The 19,669-nt window shown below is 50.3% G+C and overlaps 3 protein-coding genes across 3 annotated transcripts; all 3 read right to left on the bottom strand.

Moving 5' to 3' along the window:
- Positions 1-2,103: 2,103 nt before the first annotated feature.
- LOC112993739 (olfactory receptor 51Q1-like) lies at positions 2,104-2,709 on the bottom strand. Its single transcript, XM_026117618.2, has one exon. The coding sequence runs from the start codon at positions 2,707-2,709 to the stop codon at positions 2,104-2,106; it is 606 nt and encodes a 201-aa protein (XP_025973403.2).
- A 4,041-nt stretch (positions 2,710-6,750) lies between these two features.
- On the bottom strand, positions 6,751-7,698 carry LOC112993745 (olfactory receptor 52R1-like). The gene has a single exon (XM_026117625.2). The coding sequence runs from the start codon at positions 7,696-7,698 to the stop codon at positions 6,751-6,753; it is 948 nt and encodes a 315-aa protein (XP_025973410.2).
- Positions 7,699-15,307: 7,609 nt separating this feature from the next.
- On the bottom strand, positions 15,308-17,458 carry LOC112993740 (folate receptor gamma-like). Its single transcript, XM_026117619.2, has 4 exons — positions 17,321-17,458; positions 16,392-16,580; positions 15,898-16,033; positions 15,308-15,630 (listed from the first exon to the last, which is right to left on the bottom strand). Exons 1-4 carry the CDS (start codon positions 17,456-17,458, stop codon positions 15,308-15,310), a joined length of 786 nt encoding a protein of 261 aa, XP_025973404.1.
- Between the last annotated feature and the right edge of the window lie 2,211 nt (positions 17,459-19,669).

Here is a 19,669-nt window from a genome sequence, read left to right as displayed (position 1 = left end):
TCAGACCACTACATTGGGCAAATCCTTAACGCAGGTGCTAAACAGCTACGGAAAATCCCAGCCTGTGAACTCAGCAAACGGAGGGGCATTGATCAGCATTTGTATCAGTGAGCTCAGAGTGGACAGACAAAAAATGCCACTGAAGGAGCCAACGAACCTGCAATTAGATGTCAGGATGAGCCAGTGGGGAAGGCGTGCTGTCAGGCACGTGGACTTCTTTGAAAATGTCAACGTATGCATGGAAATGCCAGTGGAGCGGGGATGTCAGAAAAAGGTTGGCTCAGGGCTAAAGGATGGTAAAACAGCAGCAGGAAATCCCCAGCAATGTGAAAATTGCTGTAAATGTCCCGGGAAGCCGGGCAGCCTGCGTTCCCGCGGGGCATCCTACCCTGCACCCCTCCGCTGCGCTGCGGGATGCAGAGACAGAGCAGCCACCTCCCTTCTTACCTTGTACTGCAGAGGCACCCATTTCTCTTTCCTTCCCACCCTGATGGAGTTAGGCCCTACGGTTACCTTCCTCCAGTCACCTTTGCATTCGCATCTCTTTCCACCCACGCTCAGAGACAACTGCCAGCAGCCTCTGGACTGCTCTGTCAGCTGTCTAAGCTCTCTAGGCTTAATGTCACCCCGTCCTTAAAATTTAAAGCCCTCTGTTTTCTTTATGTCATCTCTAACTTTCTTTCCTGTTTTAGCCTAGGTTCTTACTTGGCTGCCGGTTAGACTATTTTAGGGAAAAAACTGTATAATTTCAAAAATAAGAAGTCTCGTTGAAATTCATATAATTCCTCACTCCATGTGCTTCCCTTGCGTTGCAATAACAAAGCAACTCTTACACTGATCTGTGTGTCTAACTAAATGCAAATTACTTTTTGAATTCCCCTTCCTTTCTGTTTTTGCTTTCTATGCTTTTTATACAAATCGTCACTAGCTTGACCAAGCTTCTCTTTCTTGAGCTTTTTTCAAATACTAGGGTCCACTGCTGAGCAGCCCTGCTGACCAGTTGGTGCCCCTCCATTTGCTGCGTTCACAGGCTGGGATTTTCAGGGGCTGTTTAGTGCCTGTGTTAAGGATTTGCCCCATGTGGTGGGCTGAGGGGTGCCTTCAGCGTAGACAGCACAAATTGCTCCATCCTGCTCCTAAGGATTGCAGCTCAGGGAAACCCTCATGGGCCTCTCTGGTAGCGGGTCCCCAGGCCTTTGGTCTCTCCACGCCCAGCACCTAGACCCGCCATCACTCTGGTTCAGCCCCAGACTTACGGTCCCTCCCATTGCTTGGCCCCGAGACTTTTCATCCTCCTCGTTGACCTGTTTGGCTGGAATTTCGCTAGTGGATCTCTCGCACGCACTCATCCACTCACCCCACAGACACAGCTGGGTGCCCACTTGCACAGAAGATAGTGAGGCTTGCTACATTTTCCAACAGTTTATTAAGAAGGGGGGGACGGACCAAATGGTGATCAGGTGCAGAACTTGGCCAGACCAGCGCACTGACCAGGCTTTGCTATCACAGCTCTGCATTTTCCTGTGCTCGCTGCTCCCCAGTCCACCTCAATAATTCCTTTTCCCTGCCCTTGGCCCTTCACCTAAACATCCCCTGATAAATCCTGTGCAAGCCAAGAATTCTCTTGTTTAATCCCCAAATTCCCTCTCCACTCGTGTTCCTCAAAAAATCCTACAGCCATTTCTATTCAATAGACCACCAGAATTTGTGCAGCATTCAGGAAAGAGTTTCTTCTGATGAATTGCTCTAGTGGGTTTCAAAGCAGGGGCAATGGCTTACTTATTCACCTCTGATGGCCTTAGGAGTAATTGACTCCGAGAGATTAGGTTGTTTGGTTTCCCCACCTTGTCCTTGCTCCTCTGATCACTGTCTGGCCTTTGTGGGCATTCAAACAGCCATTAGCCAGCTATCCCGAGACTTGCAGTCATCCAGCAGAGCCCTTAATGTGTCACAGGGTGTCACTAGGATAGGAAACAGGAGCATTTTCACCCGGGGGTATACAGTGGGAAGATGTGTGCATTGAAGAAGTTTACTTGGCCCATGGCACACCACCACTTCACACCAGGTCTCTTCCCACAGCTGTGACCTGTCCCTGCAGGTCTCTCACAATCCTTTCACCATGCAGAGTTGCCTTGGTGTGAGGATCCTGAGGACACCCCTGCGGATCTGTTTAGTTTTAACGCTGTAGATGATGGGGTTCAGCACGGGGGGGACCAGCAGGTAGATGTTGGCCATGAGGACGTGAACGAGAGGGGAAGCATGTTTGCCAAAACGGTGAACCATGGACACGCCAACCATGGGGATGTACAGTACCAGGACTGCCAGGATGTGGGACAAGCAGTTGTTTAAAACCTTGAGACGCTCACTTGGGGAGGCAATGCTCATGACTGCCTTAGCAATCAGTATATATGACACAAAGATGAGCACAGGGTCTAATGTCGGGATGAGAAGGGCTAAAGCAAGGCCATAGAAGTAACTGAATTGGATGTCTGCACATGCCAGCTTGATCACATCTTGATGCAGGCAGTAGGAGTGGGAGAGCACATGGGATTGACAGAATGGTAATGTTCTTAATACCACAAGTGGGGGGATAACTGGTAAGACACATCTGCACAGGGCAGCCAGCCCAATCTTGGCTATCCTGGTGCCAGTGAGGATGGAGGAGTATCTCAGCGGGTAGCAGATGGCCACATAGCGATCGAAGGCCATGGCCAGAAGCACTGAGGACTCCAAGAACGAGAATACATGAATGAAAAGACATTGAGCAAAACACGCCCTGAAACTAATCTCTCTGGCATTAAACCAGCAAATGCTCATCACGGTTGGCATTGTAGACAGAGACAAACCCAAATCCGTGGTGGCCAGCATGGAGAGAAATTGGTACATGGGCTTGTGGAGGCTTGGATCCGTCCTGGTGACATACAGGATTGTGCAGTTCCCCAGAAGTGACACCACGTAAATGAAAGTGGAGGAAAGAGAGAGCCAGACGCTGACCGTTTCCAGCCCAGAGATGCCTGTGAGGATAAACACGAACGGAGTAGAGGTGGAGTTCTTGAGAGGCGTTATGTGCTGGAGGGAGTCTGCAGTGAAACACAAATATCAAAGAAATCAAAGTAGCAAGTCTTAAGAGGAGAAAGCAAACACACGAATCTGAAACCAAAGCAGAAAGAACACAAATGTCAAATAGAGACATGCACCAGACACCGTAATCTTCAGGTGCTGGACAGCCCAGCTGATGAGTTTTAGGTTACCTAAAAGATCACATGCAGAAGATGTATATAAAGCAACTTATTTCAGTGTTCTTCCTCTTCTCTGCATAACACAAGCCACAGGATCCTAACCTGGTTTTCAGAAAGAGTACACTACTCGTGAAATAAGTTCTATGCACACTAAATATGGGAGATTCAGAAAGTGTACCTATCACTATTTATTTTCCAAAACCTTCATTTCAGTGACTGAAAGAGCTTCTCTTTCAGATTTCTTTCTCTAAGTGTTTGGACAAAGGCTGTATACTCCGGGCATGAGGTCTAATTGGGTGAGAAAAGTTCCCTCGTACGTGCTAGGTGAGATGCCAGAGGTGTCTACTCTGAAGGGGAAGCTCCTGCTGAGCTTTCTACGAGCACAGCTGATCCCTCCTGCATGATCTGACGCTTGCTCCAGAGCCAGGCAGAGAACAGGCATCTCTGTGCCGACTGCCCAGAGGTTGGACAAGGTGCTCAGACAGGGCTCACAGGAGAGTGATTTTCCTTCTGTGCCTTGAAACCAGGCTGTGAGAAGAGGGCTTCTTTGACCTGTGAGATGTCTCCCCGCTCCAGCAATCTGCCTGGCCATAGACCTCTATAGGTAGATGTCCATGCGTATACCTGGTGGTATTCCCAGTCCACAGGCTGCCCTTGCAGTGGAAAGGGCACTTCTGGCTGCCCTGTGCGAGTGCTTACCCAGGAGTCAATGCTCTGGGCTGGAAGCCTGCTCTGTGCTGGGCTCCTGATTTACCGCTCTGCACGGGGCTCCTCCAAGCCTTATTCTGCCTCTGCTCCCCAGCTCCAGTGTCCTCGTGTCTCTGTGAGAGCTGCAGAAGGCTTTGTCTGCCCAGAAGCATGGCTTTCTTCTGCCAGTATTGGGAGACAAAAGGAGATGTTATGAACCTCTGCTTGTCCGTGTCCTCAGCCCATCACAGTTGCAGCTACAGCAGTGCCCTGCCGACTCCACGTTACCTTCTTTGTCTGTCAGAGAGCAAATGGAGCCAGACGTCCCCCACTGCAAGATGTTCCCCTGCTTTGCAGCTCTCACGAGCTTAGCTCACAAGACCCAGGAGCCACGTGCGAAGCAGAGCCCTGATTTTGGTCGACCGTGGCTGGTGTGCAGCTCCAGGGTGAGCATCTCAGGCTGCAGCTCTAACAGAGCAGATAGCTCATCAGCAATCATTTACACACCTGCCTCCAAAGCACCGTAAAAACTAACAAACACAGCCGGCTTGGAAGCACCCTACGATGAAATAAAATGACTCAATGCAGCAAAGTGGGGGGACTGGAAAGTGAGGTCATGCTGCTGTGTCCTCAGATCGAGGGGAGTCTGTGCTCTTCCTGCCTTGGACCAAGGGCTCCAAGAGCTCAGACAACTTATTTCACTGACTCTAAGAAATGATGGTCCAGAAGAGCTATGCAGAAAAGAGGAGATTCCCAACCTGCAGACGCAACAGCAGCAGGAAAAAAAGGGTCAGTGATTGGAGAGTAAAAACTGAAAGTCTGAGCCTAGAAATGCAGACTTAATATTAACCACGACAGGAGCACACTCCCAGGATCCCTGGCTGACCTATAGGGTGACTTCTCTGTAAGTGGAGGAGCTTTCACCAGGATTGGAAATTTGTCTCCAAATCAGGCCCCCCTCAAAGAAGACAGGACACACCGCAGGTTGGAGTTGGCAACACCCCGCAGCCTCAGCTACCGTCATGCAGAGCAGGCAGTTACCTGAATCCATTGCGCAAATAAGATCTCCACTTCTCTGAAGATGAGAACACAGCTGACGGCAGGAATTAGCAGGAGCATGGGAAGTGGGGAGAAGACCTGCCACAGAGCTTGCTCACAGCCTCTGCGGTCAGGGGAGAGCCGAGAGATACAGCTGCAGGATCTAGCGTGAAGGTGCAGCAGGAAGAGCTCATATCTCTAGCTGTGATGCTTTCACCTTGTGCTCCAGCCCTTCCTCAAATCTTGCCAGGCAAGCACCTTCTGAGACAGAGGAGAAAGTCACAGGCAGCCTTAGTCGTGGGTCTGCCAGCACAGGGCTGCTTATAACCCTTCTAAGAAAGCCCCACGGGCAGCCTAGCATTCGTACGCCAGCCCTGGGGAGTGGGAAAGTCAGCTCGGAAACAACTGGCAAGCTGCAGCAGTCAGCTTAGTCCCTCCCGAGACTGCAGTCAACAGCCTGCAGCACATTTTATCCCCAAAGCCGGGCCCTGGACCAGGTGGCAGGGCTGTACCTCTTGTACAGGGCTGTACGGGATATGGCGAGGGCTCCTCTACCTTCAAGGCGGGCAGAGCCAGGTCTCAAACGAGTGATGTCCCCTGATGGTCTGGCTGTGTGTGGGTCAGGCTGGGAGCTAGCACTGCTTTAGTTAGGGAGCAGAGGGGAACCGCTGCTCCCTCTGTGTGAGCCGTGGTCCCCAACCACAGGGCCAGCGTGCTCCTGCCACCTCCCCACGCAGGTGCAACATGTGCCGCTTGTCTCTGGCTTGCCTGGCCAGCCGGGGGGAGCCGGCTTGCTCACTCGACCACACACTGCACTGGCGATCCTTCCTCGTGGCCGATAACGGCAGAGGCACCCCCAGGATGCCCTAGGGGAGGTGGAGGGGGGCCTGGGGATGGTCCCCGCCTGCCTCAGTGACAGGGTGGCCAGGTGAGCTGAGAACTCTTTGGCTGAGGGGTCAGATGAAGCTGGCTGTGTCTTCGCTGCAGCCAGGCTCTCCCAGGGAGTGACAGAATCTGGTGCAAAATATCGTCCAGTCCCTCAGCCTCAGAGGTGGGCAAGGCCATCATTTGCTGTGAGCAGTGGAGGGAGATGATGCTGTGGATGCTGCACCCTTAGCAACGGCAGATCAGATACCCCAAGTGTCGTGTGGACACAGTGATGGGACTCAGCGGCTGTGATGGATGTCACTGGAGTGTCTGAGCAGCACCCTGAGCCACCTCTGCAAGGTCAGAAACCCAAGGACACCAACCCGGGTTCACTCTACACCCAGCGAAGTTTAGGCGTGGGAACGGTCCCCTCTGTCGCGCTGCTGGGGAAGCAGCAGAGCTGCGCAGGTCCCACAGGGCACCACTGAGGAACTGGTGCCCTCCTTGGGCAGCTCGGCACCCCCAGAATGGCACAGCAGGAGGGAAGCAGGGTACTGTAAAGAGGTCTGCCCAAATCCACCAAAAGAGAGAGCTGAAGGTGGTCATGGGACATCAGTAGCCATTGGATATTTGGTGTTATATGTATATTTTTTAAATAACTGTGCAATATCAGTGCCCCCTCCCCAAATACCAGCATGTGAGGGAAGAATCAGGGGGTCTGCACATATGGAGTAAAACACACACACACATGCAGGGGCACTTCACACCTAGTCCCACACAGTGAGGACAGGAACAGTGAAACACAGTTTTAGGAAGGTCCTAGAAGGTGTTTCCCATGCAATGAGGTGCAACACGGCAGCACTCAGGTACCACAGTGGCAGCCACCGGCTCTCAGTAGGCAAGCAGTCAGAGAGGTGAGTCAGGTTGCCTTCTGCCGGAAGAGGAGGACCACTCTGTCGCGGATCGGTTTGGTTCTCACCCCATAAACGATGGGGTTTAACACGGGGGGCAGCAGCAGGTAGAGATTGGCCACCATGATATGGAGAGGGTGTGGGACGCTCTGCCCAAAGCGGTGGGTGAGGAATGTGAAGAGGGCAGGGGTGTAAAATGCCAAGATGACACAGACATGGGATGCACAAGTGCTGAAGGCCTTGAGCCTTGCCTCTGTGGATGGCAGCCTCGTTACTACCTGCAGGATTGTGGTGTAGGACACAAATATCACGATCACATCAAACCCCACCACCACAAAAGCCGCAAACAGCCCGTAAATGGCATTGACTGTGGTCTCCCCACAGGCCAGCTTCACCACAGCCATGTGCTCGCAGTAGGAGTGGGAGATGATGTGCCGCTGGCAGAAGGGCAATCTGCGGAGCAGGAAGCAGAAGGGACTCACCAGAACGACCCCGCGGGCCAGCACCAGGCTCCCAAGGGTCACCACCACCGGCACGGAGAGGATGCTGGAGTGCCGGAGCGGGTAGCAGATGGCAACATAGCGATCCAAGGCCATGGCCATGAGCACGCCTGACTCCACTGACGAGAAGGCGTGGATGAAGAACAACTGAACAAGGCAGGAGAGAAACCCAATCTCCCCAGAGCCCAGCCAGAAGATGCTGAGCATTTTGGGTAGAGCGGCTGTGGAGACGACGAGGTCGGTGAAGGCCAGCATGGCCAGGAAGAGGTACATGGGCTCATGCAGACTTGGCTCTGTCTTTATAAAGACAAGAAGGGTGATGTTCCCCAGCACAGCAATGGCATACATCATGCCGAAGGGGAAGGCAAGCCAGAACTGCTCCTTCTCCAGCCCAGGGATGCCAACCAGGAGCAAAGTAGGAGGGTAGGAGACGGTGGTAGAGTTTGGAGACGACATGAAATGCTTTTTGTCTCCTACCAGGGATGGGAAAATTGTCCTGCTGGAAGCAAACATCCAAGAACCTGTAAAAGCATGTGCATTTGTCAACTGACAGCAGAGCGGCGTAGTTCCTGGTGAGGCTGTGACTCACATAGGTCCCAGATACTTGGCTGGCAAAGGAGAAGGCATGAAAATGGATTTTCTTTCCTTTTAAAATGGCCATGGCTTGTAAGGAGCCAGAATACGTTTTATTCATGCAGACATCAGTACTGGAAAAATCAGAGTCGCTGTTAGAACTGTGCCTCTCCCTCCACCCTGTGTTTGCTGCATTTCTGGTCACTGGGGGCTACCGTGGCCCCACAGTTATAAAGCCTCTCTCATCTCCCAGCACGAAAGGCTGGCACCTGCACATGCTTCCTCCACAAAGAGCGGTCTCCCTTCCGAGAGACAGATGGGATTGTACATGCGTGGTCTGTGCCCTTCGATGACACACATGGCCAGGCTCACGTTAGTGCCTGGGAAGGTGGTGGCACAGATCTTCTGGGAAGCCCTGTCTGGCCACATGAGGACACGAAGGGGGCTGGGAACAGCCAGTATGATTTTACCAAGGGCACCTCATGCCTGACCAGCCTGACTGCCTCCTGTGATGAGGTGACTCTCTGCATGCATAAGGGGAGAGCAGGGCATGATGTCCACTTTGACTTTAGCAAGGCCTTTGACTCAGTTTCCCATAATATCCTTGTAGACAGAGTGGTGAGCTATGGGCTGGATATATGGGTGATAAGGCTGGTGGAAAACTGTGTACCACTGGGATCAACAGGTCGTGAGTAGCAGTACAAAGCAGAACTGGCAGCTGGGTTATTGGTGGCATCCCTCAGGGATCAGTAGTGTGTCAGCACTTTAAAAAGTCTTTTTTACTCACTCAATGAAGGGATGAAGTGCACTGTAAGTTTGCAGCTGATAACAAAATCAGGGGAGTGACTCATACAGATGGCAGGGCTGCTACTCAGAAGGACCTTGACACACTGAGACACGGGCTGGCAGGACTGCAAGGAGTAAATGAAGGCAAATGCCAGTTCCTGTGTTGGAGATGGAATAATCCTATGCGACAAAGTAGGGTGGGAGAGACTGTCCAGGAAGCAGCTTGCAGGGAAGGACCTGGTGTCCTGGCAGATGACATGATGCCCATGAATCAGCCGTGAGCGCTCACAGCAGAGTGGCCAGCTACCACCAGGGCTGTGCTGGCAGGAGTGCTGCCAGCGGGGCCAGTGCCATGATTCCTCCCCTGCTCGTCACTGGTGGGACCACATCTGGACACCAGACCCAGTCTGGGTCCCCCAGTACCAGGCTGCAGCCAGCCTATTGCAGTCCCACACAGGTCAGGGCTGGAGCCCAGGACACAAGAGAGGCTGAGAGGAGGGTCTGAGCAGCAGGAGAGGAGGGGGTCTCATCCCCCCTGGCAACTGCTTTTTGGAGCTGGGCATCTCCTTGGAGGGGCCTAGGGACAGGGTGAGAGGCAACAGCACAAGCTGGAGCAGGGGAAATTCCCATTTGCTATAAGGAAATGCTTTTCCCCAGGCAGGTGGTCAAACACTGGGAGAGGAGCCCAGACATGCTGCTGCATCTGTTTTTGAACACATTCAAAGCTCAGCTGGATACAGTCCTGAGCAGCCTCCTCCAAGGGACAGTACTTTGAATGGAGAGCTGGACCAGAGACCTCCAGAGGTCCCTCCCAACATACATGGTTCTTTGATTCTGCAATCCTGTGATTCTGGGATTGTGGCAGACAGCAGCTCTGTTCAGTCAGCTGCTTGCTTGTTTTCCTCCTGCAGCTCATGACTGGGGGCACTGCTCCAGCTGCAGCCACCTCTGTCAACCTGCTTCCCAGGTAGGAGAGGCAGAGATGTGTCTCTGGAAATAACAGGGCTAAAATACTACAGCCCAGGGTAACAACTTGGAGGTAAAGCAAGTGCAACTGTCCTGCTTTGTAGCAGTATCCCAGGCATAACCAGGGGATGCCTCCTGCAATGAGATTTGGATCTTCCCCATCTTCAGGTGTAGTCATGACTACCAAGGGTGCCAGAGGATGGGGCAGTGGATCCAAGGCAGGAGTGACTGCCAGCGCTACAACATCTCTCCACTCAGTGCTTTTCCTTCCCTTTTTGGGAGAAGTTCTGCTCTCAACCTCACCATACCTGAAGGCTAAACACTGCTCAGGGCAGGAGGTGCCACATGTTAGAGATGGGGACAAGGACTAGAAGAATGGGACTCATTGCAGCACATGCTCTTACGACAGTGTTGCAATCACAGCCTCTTGAGGCAGGGGTGAAAGGAGACCCAGGATATGTACCCTGGGCAGTGGCAATGCAAAAAAGCATGGCTGGGGAGGTGAATTTTGAGAAGGTCAATGTGGTTTCTTCTTGTCAAGTACTCAGGAGCTGGTCTGGAAGATGCATCTCTACCAGGCTGCCTCTATAGACAGCACAAAGCAACTTTGACAAGGAATTCAGGATCTAGGCTGCAAGCTAGATCTGCGAGCTTCTCCTGGTTCAGTTTCAGAGGGGGGTTTAAGCTCAGCAGCTGTTTCCCAGCAACAAATCTTGGGCACTTGGCATACTAGTGCCTGCCAGGAATAGAGACAACATCTCCAGCGGAGCATTTGGGACATGGATTTACAACACCTGGACCCTTCCTTGCCTTCCCACTGCACTCAGTTGATTACAGAGCTCTCCCAGGGCAGGGCAGTTGCACTACTCCTCTTCCCATAGCTGCTGAAAAAGCATTACATACCCTAAAGAAAGGCTGCTGATGGCCACAGGGATGCCAGAGCTCAGAGCTGAGTGCAGAGGGACATGGCTACAAAGGACAGTTGCACTTCCTCTGCCTCCACTGCCAAGTTGTTAACAGGGCTAAAGTACTATAGGCTAGGGTATTTCCATGTTTGCATCCCCCCAAACAGCAGTCTTGTTCCTCTTTATGGATAAATTCATTTTCGCTGAGAGCATCATGAACAATCCACAAAGCTCACAGGAGTTTGTATTCTGCATGGCAAGGGGAGACAAAGAAAAGCAGCAAAACCAGAATACAACAGGGCTCCTTTCTCCAGCCAAGTCTGTAACACAGCCTGAGCCAATCCCCCAAACACAGGAGGGTGATCTGACCCCAAAGCTCTCACCTGTGCCCTGCTCCTGCAAGGAACAAGGGTCCTCTGCTGGAGGTGGAGATATGGAGCCACAGGAGGAGGGATCAGCTGCCTAAGAGCAGGGACCTGGGGGTATTTAACAAGTCTGCCAGAAGGTTCCTAGAGGGCCACAAAGCAGGAGGGAGATGCAAGTCCCAGTCATCCCTGCAGTGTGGTTAGAGACGCAAACCACAGCCGAACCCTTTCCTCGCCAGGCCCACAGCGTACTGCTGCCCAGGATGTTTGAAGAGAGGCTTGCAGTGGTCAGTCCAGCACAGCCATGAGATCCAGGACTGATTCAAGTTCATACACACTTGGTGGCAGAGGAAATGACACACTGACCTTCCCAGCATTCAGTATTGGTCTACCCCTCTGTATCCTCAAGGACCAAGAGGGAAGTTGTGGCCCCAGTACCTGCATTAGCCCCCACACCTGGCAGGGTGAGGACTGCATTTTAGGTCCTTGTCCATCCTATTTCAGCCTGCCAGTCCTCCTGCATGAGCTACTTACTGGTGGAAGGCTTGGCCCCATTTGCCTGTGCTAATTATAGCCTTGCACCATGACTACAGTCAAATTCACCACAGCCACCAGTGCACAACAGGAGCATCTTTTAGATCATTTTCAGTCTAAGGTCTCCTTTACCATCTCTCATCCCTGCAGAGTTTTCTTTGCCTTGTCCAGCTGACTGCACTGCTCCCTGTACACATATGAGTCATGTAGTATGAAACAGGGGACACATACTTCACATTTTCTTCTAAGGAGCTTTGCTGTGCCCTCCCCATGCTGACTCACATCTGTCATTCATGGCCCCCTTTCCTCTGGGGTCTGAGCCCTCAAACTATCCTGCTTCAGCAAGTGACAGAGGTGGAGAAACAATAAGCCCTGCCAGCATGGGCTGCTGTTTAGCTTAGCTTTTTGTGCATGCTGAGGTGACCAGAGTACAAGTGCCGAAATGAGTACGAGTCAGAGTTACTCAACATGGATAACCTCCCCTTTCAAACTAACATGCAAATAAGCCAACATTAAATCCCAGTATGGGGTATGGGTAATGTTTAGCAACATGTGGTTACACCTTCTGGCAGCAAAGCCAGTACTGCAGCTATTTTTGGTGTTAGACCAGGGCATCAACACAAACCATAGCAGGAGGTAGTCCCTGGCCCCAAAGCATTCACAAAAAAGGACACACAAGAGCGCATGGAAACAGTGAAAGCCCATTAAGGCAAACAGGAGGAACTACTATTTATCATATTGAAGTGCACTACACAGGGTGTGTGCACCAAGCATGTAATGTGGAGGAGAGCCAGGAGGAAAGCTGGCAGCTGAGGAAACTACAGAAATAGCCAAACTAATTCACCATTTTAACTGAAAGATGGTGCCAGCCAAAATGAGCTCTGATGAGATCAGTGGAGAGAGGGCAGAACTCCTCTGCCCCTCATGTTCTCCGAGAGCCATTAGACCAACACAAGTGCATTAGGCAGGGAGAGGAAAAGTAATGGTAGCTCTAGTTAAGTGAATGACTCACATAAGGAGAACATGAAGTATGACTATGTGCATATCAGTCCGCATCAATACTCACAGCAGCTCTAGCACAGAGAGCTCCATGGCCTGGCTCACCCCAGTGTGACAGTAAGAGACAGAAGAGGGTAGACAAAGACAATGAGGCACTGTTGGGCCAGTCTGATGGGCAGAAGTTTCAATATATCATGTGAAATCAGCACTTCCCTGCCCCTGTGCAGCTGTGGGTAGTGACTATTCAAATAGTTAAGCAGCTAAGCCTTTTTCAGCTGGCTATCTCTGCTATCTGTAAAATTCTGTTCAGTTCTACCCATTTCTGGGCTTAGAAGTTTCCTTTAAAAAAAAAAAAAGTCAGTGAAAATGAGTGAAGGGTTGTATTCAGCATGCTAGGATTAATGCATGAATTATTGCAAAGTCAAACTATCACAAGGAGCATTCAAATATAGAGATTAGAGCAGGTGAAGGTTATGACCTTTTAGCTCAGTTCAGGGCTGAGCAGATGAACTGCACTTGTGATAACTGATGGACAGCTGATCTAATCAGCTTTGTCTGCTGAAATGTCTTATCTCTAGCACAGCTTCACTAAAGCAGAGGTTTTCTGTAGCATGCAATGAATTATCCCTGCTCAAGCAGTAACATTGACTTGTTCACTGTTCACATGGCTAGCTTTTCCACCTGTCATTAGGCACTGCAAATCACTATAGCTCAATGGATTTTACAAGCAAAAACTGACGCCTCCATCCAAAAAAATCCCTAGCACAAGGAAATCCTAATGCAATGATAAAGAGAAAGAATGAGAAAATATAAGTAAATGCAAAGTGAGCATCAAGGCTAATCTCTCTGGCATCAAACCACAAGATGCTCTGCACAGGTGGCACCAGAGACAAACTCAAATCAGTCATGACCAGTATGGGTAGAAATTTGCACATAGGCTTGCAGAGGTTCAGATCCAACCTGGTAGCAAACAGGGTTGTGCAGTTCCCCACAAACACCACAACATAAGCAGAAAAGAGGATGAAGAGCCAGTTGTGCCTATCTGCCACCCCAGGGCTGCTGTCAGGATTAACACCAAAGTCTTGCAGGTCAGTGCTGCTCCATGATGACATGCTGCAGTTTGGATGCTCTGCAGTGCACAGATCCCTCCTGTACCCATCTCTCTCCACCTCACACAGTGGAGGTGAGGAAGTGCAGCCCAGCCTAGGAAATGAGAACAGCCAGGCTGCTGTTGGCAACCATGACTGTGCAATCCTCTTCCAGCAAGAATCAAGGGGCAGAGGGAAAAAGAAGTAAACTGCAGTTGCAGACCCATTTGCTTCCTCTACAGAAGACCCAGATTTCATGCAATCACTTGCAATAGGTAAAATGCTCTTACTATTGACATGCATGGGAACAGCCCCAGCAGAACTAGTGAAGTGCCCAGGGAGCAAGTGGCTACAGTCAAAGATTTTAAAAAACAAAACTGCTTTGCTTTGAGGAGAGGAAAAAAAAAAAAAAAAAAAAAACCACACACAAAAACCACACACACACCCCAGCACACACCAACCCTCCCCCACTTCCCCCCCACACACCCTTTTTTGAGCCAGGATCCTAGAATAGCTTCAGCAGGCAACACGTTCAAGCTAGGAAAAAAGAGTGCCTGTGTCTCATCATAAGGCAACAAATAAGTCATCAGCTGCAGTGCAGGGTGCACAGATAGAAACGCATAGATCAATAAAACAGAAATACTGCTAGGAATAGCTGCCTTGGTTTAAAGATTCCTTAAAGCTGTTGAAGCAGGATAAAGCTCTAAAGACTAGATAGTTGTGGACTTTGCCTAACCTAAGCACCCCTGAGCACTTCCCCATTACTCCCCCACCCAACTGCATTTCACAAGTTGCTAAAATTGTGCCAGGGACTTTTGTTTCCTTTTCGGAATAGGGGAGAGAAGAAAAAAGGAAAAAAAAAAAAAATCAACACAAGCAGTGAGCCTTTACACAGCTACTTATGAAGCCTGAAAAGCTCATGTGGGAGGTTGTGAACTGTTACCCCACAGCAGAAAAGAAGGTTTTGAAGTGCCACAGACATACAACCAAAACCAGGTCGCGGGCGGGGGAGGAAAGCCATACGAGTCGACCTGACCTTCACTACAGCTGTGCAAAGGGAGCTTTCAGAGTACATCTGTTTGAACAGCTGCAGGACTAGGACAGTTATAGTAAGATATTCCTCACAGACACATTCCCTGGGCTGGAAAACAGATTTAAGCTGCTGTGAGCTGTAACAGCAATTTGCATTTAGCTCCAGAAATCCACACACAGAAGATCACACAGCTAAGGATCTCTCAGGGCCCGTGAGGTAAGGCTGCAACTGTCCCACTCCCAGACTGGTTTCTTCATTTATAAAAAACCCTGTGCAGGTCAGAACAGCTGTCTTGCTTCACCCCTGGAGATGTGCCACTTCCTCAATAATATTGATTTCCAGTTCAGTAGAGCAAGGCTGATTAAGAATACTTTTATTATCACTCCCCACCCTCCAGGGAGCAGGGGAGGAGTCTGAGAAACCCAACGCCAGAGCTCATCTGAGGACCATGAACAAGCACTGCCAAGCCAGAGCACAGCTGTCAGAGCCTGTCCTAGGGACAGGAGGTCAGTTTTGGGTGGGAACAGATGTGCTGAAGGAGCAACACACCGTACATCAGAGCAAAGTGTAGGACTTCCTTCATAGAATGGCAGGGAAATAACATCTTTCACCACTAACCTTAAGTGGAGGCAGATATCAAGGTCCAACAACAACAAAATTTGTGTCAAACACTTACTGGCGTGTACAAACAATACAGGCAGACCTAAGTGTTATCCATGCCATCTCTTCTTGTAGGGCAGCTTGTGCAGCCAAGGCCTTTGGACAAGCCATTAGAGGGATCCCCCACCATCTGCAGGGCCAACAGCTCCCAGGTCCCTAGGGGAGCATCACGAGGGCAAGAGGCAGCAGGACCAGGGCAGGCCATGGCAAAACACACACTGCTTTGCCAGTCTCAGCAGGAGTCACGTTCTTCGTCCAAGCAGGAGAGGATCTCTTCTTCCAAGCATAGTATTTTGCCACAAGCACATTGGGGTTTCCCCGGGCAGGATCAAACCACATCTGGATGCAGCGCCCACTGCCCCGGTGCTCCGTGGTGTATTTGTAGGAGTTGGACCAGATCTTCTCACACAGGTCAGCTGGTCGGGGGAAGACGTGGGAGAAGGGCCTGCACATGGAGCCCCAAGGGCAACGGTTTGTTCCTGAGGACAGACAGCACCAGAGAGACCCTCATGAGTGAGCACATTTCAGTTCCTTCCTTCCATGCAGGTGGGCCACCAGGTTACAGTCTGCCCACAGGCCATCGCTGCATGTCAGCTGGTGGCTTGGCCACCTTCTAGTCTGACCCCCCCCAAGCCAAATGAGAGCAACTGGGTGTCTTGGCTTTGACTGCTGGGCAGGCAGCAATGACACTCCCAGGTTTTTGTTTGCAGGGGTGAGGAAAGGCTTGCTCCACAGAGCCCACTAACCTGTTGCCCAGTTCCAGCCCTTGTGCCAGTTCTCTTTGCAGGTGACATAGTCTTTGCAATCCTCCCACCACTCCTCGCAGTCCTCTTTGCAGAGTGGCACATTGAGAATCCTCTCCCGACGCCAGCTGCTGTCAGCCTCCAAGAGAAAAGGGCCATGCACATTGATGGTGGCCCTCCACAGCCCCAGAGTTCATCTGAATCCCCTCCCAGGCCTTTCCCCTGAGCTCCAGAGCTGACCCCCAAGAAGTTTCAGTCCCAGTAGACATACCTTGATAAGGAGCATTTTTTACATCAGTTTGTGTACCTAAGTAGAGGCTAGCAAAATCCTGTGCTAATCTACCTATCAGGTGGAAAGACTCAGCATCCTTGGAGAGCACACATCCCAGCCAACACCCAGGCAGGCAACAGCATGACATACAGGGCACCAGCATGTAACATATCATGGGACCAGCACTAGGTCCATTGCCTTCAACAACAGCAGAGCTGACCCCTACCTTGTCAATCCAAGGACCCAGGTTGGGTGAACACTCATACAAGCACGTGTCCTGGATGAAGTGCCGCTTGCACTTGGGTGGCATCACCCCACAGTGGTTCCAGTTGAAGTTGTAGAGGTAGGACTGGTCCTTGTGGGCTTCTGAGCTGGTGTTGGCTGTGCAGCAGGCGTTGTCCTTCCAGGGGGAACACTGCAATGGAGCAGGGGACAGGTCCATCAGGAAGGCCAGGCAGCAGCTCAAGGCAGCCAGAAGCTGCTGCAGGTGCCAGCTCCCTGCACTGCCTCCAGCAAGAGCAGTTAAGCAGCAACAGCATTTGCTCTTCTGCAGCAAGCCAAGGGCACTTCAGACTGAAGAGCTTAGGGCTACAACAAGATGGAGTTAGAAAGAGAGCAGGATGGGGACCATGAAGGTCAGATCCTAGCCTAGATCACATGCAGGATCAATACCACAGAACAGAAACAAGAGCTCCCACCTGCTGGAGCCTGACTGGCTGTTAGGCCTGTCCCCACAAGGGCTGGGGAACAAAGCTCCCGGTGAGAAAGAAGCAGCTCTAACACAGAGGGAGCAGAAAAGATGGTCTTTTCTTGCCATCATTTATCTCACTTATCTCAGGTCACCAAGCATTGACAAAAGTGGCTTCCTGGCAAAAAATCAAAATTGAGCTAACATGAGAAATCACCACATCTGTGGCAGAAGTAACCACTACCCCATCTGCTGTAACCTTGTTTGCCCCTTTCTTTCAGCAAAAACCAGCCTCATATGCAGCACAGGCCATCTTCCCCAGAAAAGAGGTTGCTAAGCCCAAAGCTCCACACCAGCCTCTTTGGTCTGGGAAGGTGAGCAGAGGGGACCCAGATGATCCCACCTGACATCCTAGCCTGCAGGAGTGATGGTTGGACAGAAACATCACCACAACAGCAGCATCATACCTGGCCATGCAGCAGCCCCTCTGGGCCAGGCTTGGTTTTGTGGTGCTTAGCATCCATGCACGTGTTCAGCAGCAGGTCCCGGGTGGCAGTCACGATGGAGGCAGTCAGCAGCACAAGCAGCACCTGCCCCACTGCCATCTCCGCAGAGGCAGGAGAACAGCAAAGCTGCACAGGCAAGAGGACAGCAGAGGACAGGCTTTACCAAGAGCAGCAGTAACAGGGGGGCTGCACAGGCAAGGCACCCAGGATGACACCAGCAGGTTGTTAGCAATTCACAGCACCAAGGACATACAGCACAGTGCTCCAAAGAAAGGCTGCAAGGTCATCCAGGTGTTACCCCAGACAACCTGGCACCATCTCCTCAGTCAGCACTGGGGCTTTTTTGTTTGCTAATCAGCCTCCGAGATCCCATGAGACACCATGATCAGCAAGACAATGCCACATTAGAGCCATTCAAGTTGGATTCCTTTTTACAATAAGCCACCCCACTATTTAAGTTCAGAGCTTTCAGAGCCAAAGCTTCATGCAAGCTAGACAACCCCTAACTAGGGATGCTTTTTAGCTAGCAGTTCAGATAGAGCGATGAAAGACACTAACACACTGACACTTTGCTTAGGCCACTAACTGCAATAGGCCCACCTTGTTTTCAGGAATAGATCAAAAGAAGGCATTTTCTTTGGTTCATCTGCAACTCATCGTCATTACAGAGCCAAAACTAAGGTCTTCAAACGAGAAGAGACTTCAGTAACAGGAGACAGCTTCATGTTAGAGTGTCTTGGCCACTCTTCCCTATCCAGAAGATAATAGGTCTTCTGGACTCATTTATTAGAGGAATGCTACTCCCTCACATTCCTAGTCAATACAGGACAGTGTAGAACCACCACTTTTAAGAAGTATTTTGCAAAGCACAGGAAGAAGACATACTGCTTACAACATTAAAAACAATATAAAGTGATATAAGAGAAAACAGCAGCTATTGAACTGCAGAAACATACACATAAACCTGATGCTAAGGAAGTAACTAATCTGCATAGTAACAATATACTCAATAAATAAAAGAAAAGAAGCTTACCACTCAAAATAGCCTCCAAGACCCCTGTAAGACCTTAAAAACACTCAGTGCAGTAACATTCTGGGGTCAGCTTTAATAGGAAAATCTTCTAACACAGATGCTGGCACTTGAAAGCACTAATATGCTTAACGAGGTTTAGCTTCTGCCAGCATGTATTGCCTTAGGAGCAGTGGTTTAGTGACAACCAGCTGTGCCCAGCTTCTCTTGCAAGTCACCATCTCTTGCCTGGGGAGACAATCAAGTAGTTTATTTTGAAAGACAGATCTCTGATCAGCCTTGGCTATTTGTAACAAGCCCTTTTCCCTCTACTCTCCTTTTACCGTACTGTTTTAATTTGCTGTACCTTGTTGCATGAGATAAAAGAGCCAAGAAAGGCCAAATCCAGGATTCTACCATACACTGAGAAATAAATACAAAAGCTCAAATGCTCATTTCAAAAATGAAGATACAGAAATAAGTGCTATTGTCTCAGAAGAAAGAATAGTAACTCCTAAATAAAAAAATAAATGCCATCTGAGGTGAGGAAACAATAAGCCTGTTGCAAAGACCTGAACACTATAATTGAACCTAAATGCAAGGTTTGATCACAGGACCCCTCGGGAAGTCCCTACCCTGTTGCAGCTGACAGGCAGAACCTTCGCTCTGAAACCACACAGGTTCAATCACAGCCCTGATTTTTGGTGATGAACCCACTCGCCTGAGGAGCTCATCTTTCTAGGTGTCACTCATGAACACTTTCAGCTCCACAAGACCCTGTTTTAGTGATTTCCGCAGTCTAATTACACGGTGTGTGAAGAACGACCTCGGTATGTTCACTCCGAACCAGCCATGTACTGTTTTCATTTTTTCATGCTTCTCGCTCTCCTATTGGAAATGACAGTGAGCAATTATTCCCCATTCGTCTTCTCTGTGCTGTTGTCACCTCTATCACATCTCCCCTCAGCTGCCTCGTTTCCATGCTGGAGAGCCACTGTCTGCTCATGTCTTGCGGCACGTGTTTCCCTTCCCCGAAGGAGCCACAACTGCAGCAGCGTCCCAGACACATAATGACATTTTTGCTTTGTTTTCTACTCCTTTGCAAGGAATTTCTAATACCTGTTTTGGTTTTGGGCACTGCTGATCACTGAAATGATGTAGTCATAAAACCGTCAGAACTGTGACAGCTTCTTCCTGAGAGAGAATTGTTAGCCATGAGCCCGTCATTTTCTATCTAGTATTCTGGGTTTTTTTCCTCAACTGCATCACTTTACATTTATCTAAACTGATTTGTATCTGTT

The sequence above is a fragment of the Dromaius novaehollandiae genome, chromosome 1 (genome assembly GCF_036370855.1).
Source record: "Dromaius novaehollandiae isolate bDroNov1 chromosome 1, bDroNov1.hap1, whole genome shotgun sequence".
NCBI lineage: Eukaryota > Metazoa > Chordata > Aves > Casuariiformes > Dromaiidae > Dromaius > Dromaius novaehollandiae.
Note: the sequence above shows the minus strand (reverse complement) of the source record. Positions and strands in the feature narration are given on the sequence as shown.